Source organism: Chroicocephalus ridibundus, chromosome 5 (assembly GCF_963924245.1).
Source record: "Chroicocephalus ridibundus chromosome 5, bChrRid1.1, whole genome shotgun sequence".
NCBI classification, from domain to species: Eukaryota; Metazoa; Chordata; class Aves; order Charadriiformes; family Laridae; genus Chroicocephalus; species Chroicocephalus ridibundus.
The window spans coordinates 59,020,899-59,033,973 of NC_086288.1; the positions used below are offsets into that span (position 1 = coordinate 59,020,899).

Below are 13,075 nucleotides of genomic sequence, written 5' to 3' on the forward strand. Positions count from 1 at the left end.
GGATGGAGGTGCGCTTGCTGGATGCCCTGCGCTCCCTCGTGCTCGGCTCTCGCCGCTGTTACCGACCTGCGCTGTTACACATCATTAATGTCAAAAAAAAAAAAAAGCGCACCTAACCAAATTGAGCTGTAAGCGATTCGCACCTAAACGACAGGCTTTCCGTGTTTCTGGAAAACGATTGTAATGCAGTAAAACGCTAATTCCGAAAAAACTCCTGGTGCGTGACCCTGGGTGTGCGTCTTTTACATGCAAGGAACTGTGAATGCATGATACAAGAGCACATTTGTTAACACAGTTTATTGGCACACTTATTGGCAAAGCATACATAAAATACATTGTATTATATAACACACTGACTCACTGTGTCTTTACATGATGAGTGGAACATATTAATATGTAAATGAAAAAAATTAGTTTCTTTTATAAAGTTTCACATAAATACACCGGAATCAAAAAAAAAAAAAAAAAAAAAAAAGTAAACCAAAAAATGGTTTGAGGGCTTTACAAAAATATTATACAAGAAATATACTATGAAAAGAAATAACAACAAAGCCAACTCAGATACAATAATAAAAACACAAAAGTTTTAGATTTATTAAGCTGCCCACAAAGTTAATGGATTACATGGCTTTAAAATATCTGGATCGACAGCAATTTTACAAAGCATAAACTCTCATAGGACTGGGTGTCTTTTTCCACATAAAAATATTTCTCATGTCTTTGATGAAAAAAAGACATTTCTTGTTTCAGCATTTTTATTAAATGATGGAAAGAGTATCTACTGGCATCAGCTAAACGTAAATTAAAAATGCTGGATCCTTTAAATGATTAACCGATGAAAGAAAAGTTAAAGAAAGAACAAAAGTTACTTTAAATTACTTTTCCTTAAAAGCTGATTTTTTCTGAAACAAGAAATTTCAGGTGCAAGTTGAAAAGCAGAAAATATATTACAATTGTAAAAAGTTTTACATAGTTACGTTAATGAGATCCTGAGCACTGATGACTTGTTAAAATATGGCCATTGTTTGACGAGGAAAAAACAACCCCTTCCAATAAAATGCATTGTCAGAAATTTGCCACAAGATGCTGTTTAATTTTCAATTATTTTAATTGAGGTCAGTGCCAGTATCATGTTGTATGTGAATGCTTCCAAGAAATGTATATGGAAGCTTATACAAGAGTTTTCCCTAATTAAAAAAAATCGGATAGCTTTAGTTTAGAAATAGATACTGTATCCGTTGAAAGGTGTATTTTTCAATTTTTTTTGAAGAATGCTGTGAAACAGTAATTGATAACCCACTGACATACATCGCAGCGGGTACCGCTGCAGAGTAACCTATTGGGAAGCTTGTGGTGTGGGGTTTTCAGATTTAGTCTCCTGGTTAGCAGGAGGTTTGCTGTTCCACGGGCTGTTATTTCCCAGTGCAGGTGAATTGTTGAAATCTTCTTCATCATCCATGCCATTTGCTGCATCGTACTGTGTATTCTCTAATCTAGTGATGAGCCTTTCGTCTTCATCCCCAAATTCGCCTCCCATCAGAGTTGGTTCTCCTACCACCATCACATCCTGTGAACAGCACCCAATATTTGTTATATGGAAACCTTGAGAGAGAAAAAATCAACTTAAAAAAATCATGTTAGAGAATTTGCATCTCTTAACTTTGCGATATTTGAACAACAGAGTTATAAGTTCCTGCATAGTAGGAACCAGGAGACAGGCTTACACTTTATTTCTAATTTAAACGAACAATTATAACACATCTCTCTGGCTGCATGCTCATGGCTCTGGATCTCAGAAACCCCAGAACTGAAAAGCAGGTAGACTGTAAAATGCGCATGATTTTAAGCAAAGAAGCAGGCTATGAAACTGCCTTAAACTCCTGCTTCAAATATTTAGCCTTTATCCGGTAATTCTTTCCTGAGCCATTTTAATTGGAAAGGCACCAAGGTGCATCTGTGTTGCAACTCGGCAACACGCGTATTTTAAAAGTAGTTTAAAAGAAACCACATTTCTTATCCTCAGACTTCTCAAATGTGGAGCACAGCACTCTAATAAAGATGGTAACTCTCTTATCCATAGCCAGCCAAGCCCTTTTACGCATCCAATATACTTGACATTCTGCTACTTAATTATGGTAATTAATTTAGGTAAAGTTTTCGATAAAAACAATGTTCACACTGATTTGACAATTTGCATAGCTAATTAAGTCATTAGCAAAAACCTGCTGATTGCCAACAAGCCCTGAATTTACCATCTGTTATTTCATGGTGCCTGTCACCTAACTCCATGTAGGCAACCCTGCCGCCAATCTGTGCAGTAAGAGGACCAATCTGTCCAGCTGGTACCGTAAAAGGAAGATGAAGAGTGCTAATTATAATTACACTGATGAAGCTAGTAGTCATCAAAAACTGAAGCATGCAAGAAAGAAAGAATTCATCTAATCACTGCTTTAAATACAAATTGTCCTTCCATGAAAACAAGTAAACCGCCTACTGTACTCCAGCGCATCACGTATTTGCTGCAAAAATCCTAGCCAGCATGGGATAGAAAGGTGCAAACTTGAGATTGGAAAGCAAAGGTGCAAAGCCAGAGAGCTCTCTCGCTCTCTCTGTTCAGCGGAGGATGAGGCTGCTGTGCTAACCACTAAAGAAAGAAGTGGGATGCATCTTTTCATGCAGCTCAGGTGGCAGGGCAGCAGCTAGCGCTTGGTAGGAGTGCAGTGATTCCAGATGTCTAGCTTTGTACCTGCTGATTTAAGAAGCCCTTCCAAGCATCCTAGTGAACAACAGATTCATATTTTAAAGGATCTGTTCCTCCTTGTGAATGTAAAAGCAGTTGTAAAAAGCAAACAGAAGACAAATGTTTGCATTAATAAGGTTTCTTTTTCATCAGGTACGTACTTCCTTCACCATGAAACAATACAAATTATTGCCTGTAAGTATTTATACTGTTTCTTGATATCCCTCAGCAAAGGCTGACATGCTACACAAGAACGTTTATACCACATTTTCAGCCTGTGCTATGTGAAAAATTTGTGAGTGGATGGAAACTGTTACATGATTTCTTCTTTACATTGTCTGTATTTTGTTACTCCATATATCCATAAAACATTTGGTTAAATAAAACTCACACACAGCTTTGTGACATAGAAGCTCAAAAGACAAAAGTGTTTATAACCAAAAGTTTATCCTAATTTATTTTGTCCCTCTAAACAACAGTGTGTAGTGCGCACCGCTGAACCGGACCTGACCCCGTGGTATTGCGAGAGCAGTAATGACAAGAGAGACCTGGCAGAGGACAGCGAGTCGGGTTGGAGCGTGCAGTGGGATGTGGCAGGCAAAAAGGACCACGGTGGCTGAAATACAGAGTCACAGACCGAGGTGGCAACAGTTCCTCTTACTTCAACGCTCTCGAGTATGGACCTCAAGTTCTCCCTGTTGCCATACCAGCAAAGGGTTGGCAACTTGGATGAGACTTTGAGAAGCACATCAAAAATAACTGTGGGGCTGGAACAGCCGGCTGGGGAGGCCACATGAAAGAATTAAATATTTATTACATTCGCCAAATAATTGGGAGGGGTAAATATGCTTAACAGCTGCAAGTGCTGAAAGGAAGAGGATCGCTTTAGGCCAACCCGATGAGATGTAAACTAGGGTACTAAGATGACACTGAGTAAATGGAAATGTAACCCCTACTGCTAAGACAATATTCCTGTTACTGAGAAGTGCAGACTGAGGATTAATGACCCCACTGGAACGATGCTAGCTTTGCCGCTCAGGTCACCTAACACTGGGCTGGGAAAAATCTCAATCTGTGGTAGGAAACCTTCGTGCATCAGCGGGGAGATGCTCAATGACCTTGTGAATATTTCCATCTCTAATTTCTCAGATTCTTTGCAAATAGTATTCCTTTAGAATAATGACACCCACTGAGAGGACAGTTTGCACTTATATTTGTCTCCATGCTATTGAGTATCTCTCTCTCTCTCTCTCTCTCTCTGGGAATTAAACTAAATTATATTGAGGTTAGTGGAGTTTTCCCTGATTCTATTTAAAAGAGAGATATCACAGCATTAGTTACAGGACATTTTTAAAAAAAATAATGTTATATATATATATATATATATTCTTGACAATCCTGTCACTTATAGTTATGTCAGGCAAAAATAGTGTCTCAGGAAGCGCACATGCTGGTTCCTCCCCGGAGAGGATTCTGCTCCTCAGACTGAAAGCTGAAGACCCCACCGAGTGCACCCCATTGAACCTCCACTCACTAGATCCCGTGCAATGACCACCAACCTCTGAGGAGGACTGGAAGTGACTCCTTTTAGAGCCCCTCAATGCTTCTCCTTAAATTGGCCAGTGGGGGTCACTGCTGTTGAATGACACAAGGCTCCATCCCTCCCAGGGTTGAGGCTGCAGCTCTGGAGTGCTCCTAGCTCCTGCTCATGGAGTGAGAAGCAGAATCCAAGAATTAAACCCTAGTCTCTTGCACGGCAGCACACACTGCTATGGCCTAGTTATGGTAGCACATATTTGACTAGATTAGTTTAAAAAAGATTTAGACTGTAGTCACTCAATCTTATTAATTTACTCTGTGATTAGAAACAACATTTTTGGTCAAGGAATGTCTCATGATAGTAAAATATGGTTGCAATGAAGCACTGTAAATAAAGCAGTGGATGTTTTACATTATGTGATAGAAATGTATTATTTAATAATACAACCACAAAAGCAGCTTTCATGTATATCATACCTTTCATCCTGAAATAACCCTAGTTGCCATCCAAACTTAAATTGATGTATACAAACTAGACACAGAGACCACTTCATACACGACTCAAATGCAGGCACTTCTATTTAACAGACCGGTGATTTCTCAAGCTTCACCTTTTTTATACCTAGCTTCAAAGTTTGGCTCTGCTATGCCCAGTAATGTAACTAAACTTTTAAACTTGCAATTTGAAAGATAACACGATGGCTAAACAATGTCTCACTGGAGTCTGGAGGTAAAAATGTGTGGTGGGACATGTAAAATTCCCCATCTCTATGCCTGCCATCTTTGCTGCTGTTAAAATGCTGCCCCGCTCAGTGTTTTACGGTGACTAGTTCGTAGCTCAGGTGTCACAGTCCCCAGAAGCAGACAAACAGTGCTTCACAAACCTGAGGTAATGAAAAACGCCTGAAACGATCAAGCATATTGTTCAAGCAAGCCTCATACTCCAAGGACTGGAAGTTGCACTAGTTTTAGCAGCCAGCATACCTCTAAGTGCTAAGTCAAAAGAAGAAGGGTACCTCCTCCTGCCTGCCTTCCTTCCCTCTTACAGAATTGTTAGTGATGATTATTTCAATAATTGACTTCTTAGCTCCTTGCTACAAAAATTATTAATGACTGGAGAGCCCCATTGCTACCCACACCCATAATGGTCACTGCCTCCAAGATAAAAACACTGGACTGACGCTGGTGTTGAAATCATCTATAGAAATAGAACTGACATTTTAATTAGGTTTCAGAATAAACATTTTCTAGAGGAAAATGATTATCTTTCACATCTCATCATAGTCCTCTCTGTTAACTTGACATTCTGGTCTCGTTTGGAATATTTTTCCTAAAGCACAACAACCGCAAACCAATTTGTTGACTCTCATCTCCTTATGGCTAAATCTTAGATTCTGAATTGCATGGTTCTGAGACACGGGATAATTTCTGACACTAATCTTCTGGCCCTGGAACTGAAGCGCTGGTACTACAACGTCCATTACAAACCACCTAAACCTACCCCCTGTTTCCAAAACATGTAAAAGGTTGTATTGCTCTCTTCAACATTAGCAGGTTCATTTACGGATTTGGCTTTTGAGGAGCTTACAGAGGACTACAAAGAGAAAGAGAGATTACTGAGGTATGTAACTTGCTTAAAGAGTGCAAGGAGACTCTAATTAAGACTCTGGATGTAACAAAGAACATTTGATTTACTTCGTGGCATGTAGTGAGGCTTTATTCTTTCCAACACAAATGATATTTCACTGGGTTCATGGTTACAGTATTACACTCAACAGGATCTTCATTAGTAAATGAAAGTAAAATCCACCTATTAATTTCTGTGGTTACGACTGGGAGCAGCCTAGAGCAATGGTTCTTAGAGTTTGTGAGAGTTGTGCATTGGTGTCAAATTTCCAAGTTTGAAGAGATGAAAATGGATCAATGTGCACTGTTTTTATTAAACTAAATGGAAAGTGATACTTAAGTGATAAGGAGGTATGGACCCCTATGGATGATCTTGCATACAGCTGCCATCCACAGATCACAGTATACAGGTCACTGCGCTACATACAGGGGCCTGGTCTTGCAAGAAAGTTTTATTTGAAACAGAAGAATATGAAAAATGCAAAGAAATCAGACCTCAGCCTGTAAAGAGGCTCGAAAACTGAGCAAAGACTTGGGAAAACACTCCTTCTAGCTTCACATATTAGAGGAAATTAGTAATGCTAAGTGATAAGGCAATGACTCACCCAAATTAGACAACTAATTTCTTTGAAATCATAGGAAGGCTAACATTAGAAAGACAAATTTTCTGTGAACCTTGCGGAAGGAATCTTGCCTATCTTTGCTCTTCGTTTAGAGGAAAGAGGAAATTGGTAATTCCGGTTTCTGCACAATGGGTTAACTTTTCTTCCAAAGATCAGATATAACTGAGAACATGGACAAAACTAAGAACAGTTCAAATGACCAGCATCTGCTGAGACTAAGACAGCTGAGTAGACTACAATTTCTGGGTCCCTGTTCCATTGACTTTCTTTATGCGCTAAAAACAAGTCAATGCATTTGTAGAAAGCACTGGAAGTATTGAGCCTGCACCCATGAAAGCCTGAGAGAAGACAATTTCTGTTGAGAAAAATAGAAAAATGTTTTTCTATTTGTGCTATTGGAGTGACTGTAGCAGCACTTGGTTCTATGTCCAAGACGCTACAGCGTGTTGCCTCAGCATCTGCAGGATTCAGGTCAAAAGCATCACTGGACAAGTAATAGGCCAACCTAGGCATGAGTTGTGCGGTGCAATCATGTAGCACATTGGCTAACTACGTTTGTTTTCAGAATGTAGGAAATATGTAATATGTAGGAAAGGTGTTAAACAAGGGACTCGGGAAGGAAGAGTAATATTGACAAGAGGAGATGCTGAAGGTCTGCAACCAATAGCATAAGAATCACTATCAGAATCACAGAGACCACGTTATAAAGGAAAATGAGCATAACAGAGTGCAAGTGACTGTCAAAAGGGTAAAACTTTGTATTTTATTTAGTAGGGTGGAGAAAGTATAAAAAATAGTTACAGATTTGAGGACAGACTGAGACTGACCCTTTTCAAATTGCTGATGAGAGGGAAGATGCGTACCCACCCACTGGCAGAGACCATTAAGATGCTTTTGAAGACTCTGTTATTAAAGATGCATCAGAATGTGTCAAAACCGTCAAATCACTAATAAATTTAAGGTAACACAAAAGGCAGAAATTATACTGATTGATTAGGCTTCAGCAACTGAACTTCAGGGTGCAGTGCCAACATGACCCATGCATGGAAATAAAACCACAACTTTCACTTTCTGGGCTTGGCTCTGTATTGTCAGCCCTGTCCCTGCCTGAAGAATTGATCAGAAAATACACAGGTAGAGGAAGTGACACAATCTCCTATTACTGAAGAAGAATGTGTACGTGACAAACAATGTTCCATCTCATTGGTCAAGGTTTGCCTAGCCCCATGTATTTATCTGAAGGTCTGGAAGGGGCTATGGGGAAAATGACAAATCTTTCTGAAGTGTCAAGCTTTGTCACAGCTGATGGCACTCCAGCTGCTTTCCAGTCACTGTCCTGAACATGGAAAATTTGCCTCTCTAGACATGAAGACCTTGTTAAAGAAAAAGAAGCTAATGGTGGGGGTGAGAAATTTGGATAAGGGATACTGTAAATTCACACATTTGCCAGAGTGTACACAGCATTACTGTAGGAGCAAAACTGAATAATTACTGATGTCCTAAACCAAGAAACATTACAGAGAACAGAGGCTAAGGAAACATTCTCTAACCAGGTTTAATTTACTACCAAAAAGAAACCAACATAGGAGCATAAAAGTGACAAGAAATAAGGAATTAGATTCTATTATGGTGGAGAGGCTGTCTTTGCTGTCTGGGAAGAAATCACTAGAGAAAAAGAGAATGCTGGAGTACAGTGACTCCATATTAATCCAGATTTGGTATGGATATGAACTCATTGTTGGGGTTCTCCAGACAGGATGATGGGAAAAATGGAACTAAAACTAGCTCTGCTTATGTGAATCATCTGGACAGAAGATGCAATGATTTAATTCCTCTTTTCTAATAATGAGGGGGCAAATGCTTTTAGCACTGAAAATTAATTATTTCAGTAGCTATTTTCTACTGACCAGCAAAGTCCCATTCATAGAAAGCTCTATGTCCAAACGAAGCTTTAAGTTAGTTCAAAACTGTCATATAGTGTTTCAGGATTATCTTGTCTTCTATCGCAGATAAGGGAAATCAAACATTAACTACAGACTGATTCGCTTTAAGGTGAAGCTAAGGGAAAGAAACAGAAAGCAAGTTATTGCTACCTGCAGCTAACTTTGGAAAGCAATGGCAACCCTCTAACAAGGCCCACTTCAAAGAACTCATAATTTTGAAGAAACATGGTAACATCTCCCTATTTAACTGAAAAGTGTTGAATAGTTTTACACCGAAATATCCTACTGCTAAAATTATTTTGAGTTCTGTCTACTCTACAGGGTGGCCCAACCATCAATTCCATCTGGTTTACTATCTTTGCTGTGGCAAAGATGGGAAGAGCTGTTAGTACGCCAAACCAAACAGCTAAGCATCTTCCACTGTGCAGAGGGGAAGAAGAAGAGTCCTAAAAATGGAACCTGATCCTCCATACAAAAGAGTTTGGACCATCTTGCTACTCTGGTACAGAAAGCAACGAATATTGAAAAATATTGACTATGCAGCATCCTGAAAGTCAATGAAGAATAAAAATCTATCCCTCATACCATGATAAACTTCCTCATTATGTCTCAGATGCTCAACTATGATCTCCATCAGGAAAAGTAGCCTTGATTATTTCTTCTGTCAGGAGTAGCCTTTCAGTACCTGAAATCAGCTTAAATTTCAGTGGGAGTGACAGGTAACTATCAGAGGGCTCAATTAATCCCACTCAGATGTACGAGTACACATGGCTACCACTGAAGCCAACAAAAGCCATGTCTCCAGGGAGGAGCAGGCTGAAGAGAGGCAGGGGGTCAGATTCTGGTCCTACTGAACTGAACTCGGGGCAAGGAGTAGCCAAGATAAAGTGATTTTACTGTCGTTTAAACTTGGAGACAGCAGGGAACTAGCTGGTTGCTCAGTTTTGCACCAAATTGCTGTTTTTCCTTAAATATGGTTGATTATTGATCCAAGGGGTTTTCTGGCAGACACAGTGAGGCAGAGTGGTCCTTGCCACCAGGGGATCAAGTAGCTGGCCTTCTGACTGCTTTGTGTTGCCAGAGAACCCCAGAGATGCCTATATTAGGGAAAGAATCTGACCCCAGGGATGTGAGCCACGTGAAAATTTTAATATGACAAGGAGAAAATATGAGTTTAATGTACTGAAGCCCAAAGCTTCCGTAAGCTAGTGGATTGCTGAATCAGTTGCTAAACAAAAATCTTCATTTCATTTCACTGATGTTAGCCTACTCTTCTTTTTTATCTGGGTATTCAAGCTTCCTAGGAAGTGCCTGCTTTGTGCTAACAAAAGGCCTATATTCTTTGTGAGGCTTCAGAGGAGACCTAGTCCTTTTCTATCTGCTGATCAGAAATCCAATAAAAATCCCTGCATGTTATTCCCAAGATACCACTTTATACTTCCTATAATATCAAATTAATTTCCCTAGCTTTAAAAAGCGTAAGCTATCTCCTTATTGACTAAGGCACACTTTGTCCCAATTTGGGGTCTGATTACCCCTATATTGTGACTAAGGCAATAAACCTGACATTACTACAGTGCTGGTACGGTTCTGGAAATGACTGGGTGTTTCCCTATATAATTAGGATGTCAACAGTTACAGCTAAACCAAGACCCATTTTCCAGGGAATTGACCCTCTGCAAGTGGAGTGGTTAGAAAAAGAGATAAACTCTGCAGGTAACTTAATTCATAACCTGTTCCACTGAAGCATCTGAACCCGGCAGCGGTTAGAAGTAAGGTACTAATGTAGAGAGACCAGCGGTCTGCTCAGCTACGGCTGTCCTGTTCCACAGGGACTCATCCTCACTTAGCACCTGGCAGATGGAAGTCTGCAAGACTCATGCTATCTCTAAAAACACGAGGCCAAATCTGAGTCCCACCGCCAGTGGAAGGATTCCCACTGACAAGATGGGGAGTTGGCCCAGGCCTTAAAAAAATCACATCTGGTCCTCAGGATACCCCTGCTTGAGGGTCATTCGTAAAAGCTGCACTGCAGAATGGCTTCTTCACATCTCTCCACTAATTTCCCAGCTTCCACAGCACACTGTGCAAGATCGCTTTTTGCTTGCGATACTTTAGGCTCAAGAATGCACCTTCTTTACAATGTAAGGAAAAATTAAAGCACCATAAGTGATTCAGGCCTAAAAGGAAAGTGAGACTTACAGGTACCTGACTTGATAGACTCAGGTTTGCAGCAGCTGACTTTTTCTTGCTGTTGGTACTATTTGCGTTGTTCCCAGCACTGCTGTTGGAAGTGCTGCTGGTAGAGTTTTTCCTTTTTCTCCGTTTCGTTGTCGGTTGTCTTGTGGGTTCTGCTGCAATAAATGGGAAGGAGAGCAAATGGCAGATACTGTAAAGCATGCGCTAAAATGATCCATACGCAGAAGTGCTGAAATACTTTTTCATCTAGTTTTAAGTTCCTATGTTTACTAGTAGTAGTACTAGTAGAACTAGCAGTAGATTTGACATACAAACTGTAGAATAATACTGGGACCCAAACCAAAGGAATCTGCTTTCAATTTTGTATAATGGACTAATTAAGTTTATTCTCCCAGCGTTATCTATAAAGATATTAGAAAGCATTTTACCACTGGGAGAATCATGATAACTATCATGATGCTCAAAGCGACCGCGTAACTTGCTGAAGGTCACACAGCAAGCAACTGTGCTAAACAAAAATCCAGGTCTTATTCTGATGTAGGGTACAGCCTCCACTGACCCAGCCAGGGGCAAAGGCTAAAGGCGCTTCCTACTCTACTGCTGCCATCGATACAGCACACGAGCAACTACTATTTCAGCTCCTTCTACCTCTGCTGTGGGCTCTGTCTTTGAAACTGCGACTCCCAAGGGAACACCTTAGAGAGTACTGAATGCCAGTCCTCTGCGAGTCTTCCAAACTCAGACCAAATCAGGACAATTACACAGCTTTGCTTAAATTGGCAAAGAACAGGGGGGCAATTGTACTTTGCAAAATTTGGCCTGGGCACCCATGTGAATAGTCTTAGATATAGAAATCTTTAATAATCTGAAAAAAGAGAGAATTATTATTTTGAGGTGTAAGAGGAAAGCGATTAGGTCCAGGCCTGTAAATAACATTATATTAGTCTCAAAGACAATTAATTATGAATTGTAGCTGTAATTTCAAAGTCACAGCAGGAAGCTGAATTACACAAACGATGAATTCTAATGGAGCCAGTAGGCATTTTGCATTCCATCTACGCATATTTTTGTACTAAATTATACCCTAGTCATAGTGAAACCATCTGAATGTGCACATCCATAAATCAGTTGGGTCAGACTGAAATCATAAAATAACAGAATCATTTTCAGGCTTACTTTTGGAACAGTGCTAATTCTTCTTACTTTCCTTTGTAAGTAAATTTGCAGTAAATTTTCCCATTGTTTCTATATTAATTTAACTATAAAATAAGTAGAATACTGGAAATGAAACATACCTGGTGGGGCCACCATTCTCTGCCATTTTTGAAACAAGCAAGTCTTCAAGCAGTCTCGAGGACTTAGATTGTAAGTTTTATGTCTTGACATCAGTTCCTGCATTGGCTCCAGTATTACACACAACTGGAAGAAAAAGTCAGAACAGAATGATTTCATCCAAGCCAAAGACTCAGTTGATCAGTATTTACATAGCTGGAAAGTATATTCTTGGCTTTTTTTTTTAACCCTTGCTAACAGAGTATGCCTTGTAAAGCTCAGTTTAATCTGCACTGGGATTGCAGGATCAAAACTCTGAATTGAGAGAACTTTTGCTCACTATTTGCTATTGTCGTGCCATTAATTTCAGAGAGTGCAGTCAGTTAGAAGAGACTTAACTGAAAAGTAAAATTACTGAAAAGAAAATTGGTTCTGTTTTACGTCAAACCAGGACAGCTGTTCTAAGTATTTAAAAAAAATAAAATATCAGAGAAACTTCAACTGTGGTCTTCCAGACTACAGAGATTTCAGAAGAGTAGAAAATTTTCATGCTCCATTGCCAAAGCCGCAAAGATGAATTAATAAATAATAAAATGCCCATAGCAGGTTATCGTTCCCGTATAGCAAAATGTACACACAGTGATCTTCTGACCTGCTGCACTCCACAGTGAAGACTTCTCATAAATGAGGGTTGTAAACGTGATATTTAATCTTGCTATTGCATGCAAAATAATTCAAATTATTTTGTTCTTTTCTCGTTATGAGGACTATACATTCTCTTCTCATCACATGAATGACATGTCCAAGAAAAAAGAGAAGCATTTCATTTTCCTCGTCAGCTTTAATAATCTATTATGTTGAAGCTGGAGATTTCTGAAAACATGGAATTTCAAGCAAACCTCTTCTTTAAATAGAGTCTTATATATTTTTTATCTGTTCACTTAGTAATTAAAATCACTGTTCACCACTTTTTGCTCCTGTTAGCGCAGAAAATCTAGCATAAAGAACAAAGTGAGCTGGTTTCTATTCCCTCCTGTTTATCACCACAGAGTCATTTCCAGTCAGTTAAACCTTATGCAAAGCCACAGAAGACTACAGAATTGCACACATGTAATCGAGGGCTTACTCTTGCT

At 39.5% G+C, this 13,075-nt stretch overlaps 1 protein-coding gene across 9 annotated transcripts in view; it reads right to left on the reverse strand.

Moving 5' to 3' along the window:
• Window positions 1–294: 294 nt before the first annotated feature.
• Window positions 295–13,075, reverse strand: part of LDB2 (LIM domain binding 2) — a 375,747-nt gene continuing 362,966 nt past the window's right edge. The window contains exons 6-9 of one of the 9 annotated variants that reach the window (XM_063336655.1): window positions 11,966–12,089; window positions 10,674–10,822; window positions 4,300–4,442; window positions 1,436–1,567 (exon numbers count right to left, since the gene is read on the reverse strand). In XM_063336655.1, coding sequence (XP_063192725.1) covers window positions 4,338–4,442; window positions 10,674–10,822; window positions 11,966–12,089 — 378 coding nt within the window. In that variant the 3' untranslated portion in view covers window positions 1,436–1,567; window positions 4,300–4,337. Of the gene's footprint in view, window positions 1,603–4,299; window positions 4,443–10,673; window positions 10,826–11,965; window positions 12,090–13,075 lie in introns of all 9 variants that reach the window. The other 8 variants (XM_063336656.1, XM_063336654.1, XM_063336653.1 and 5 more) reach the window with 8 other exon arrangements.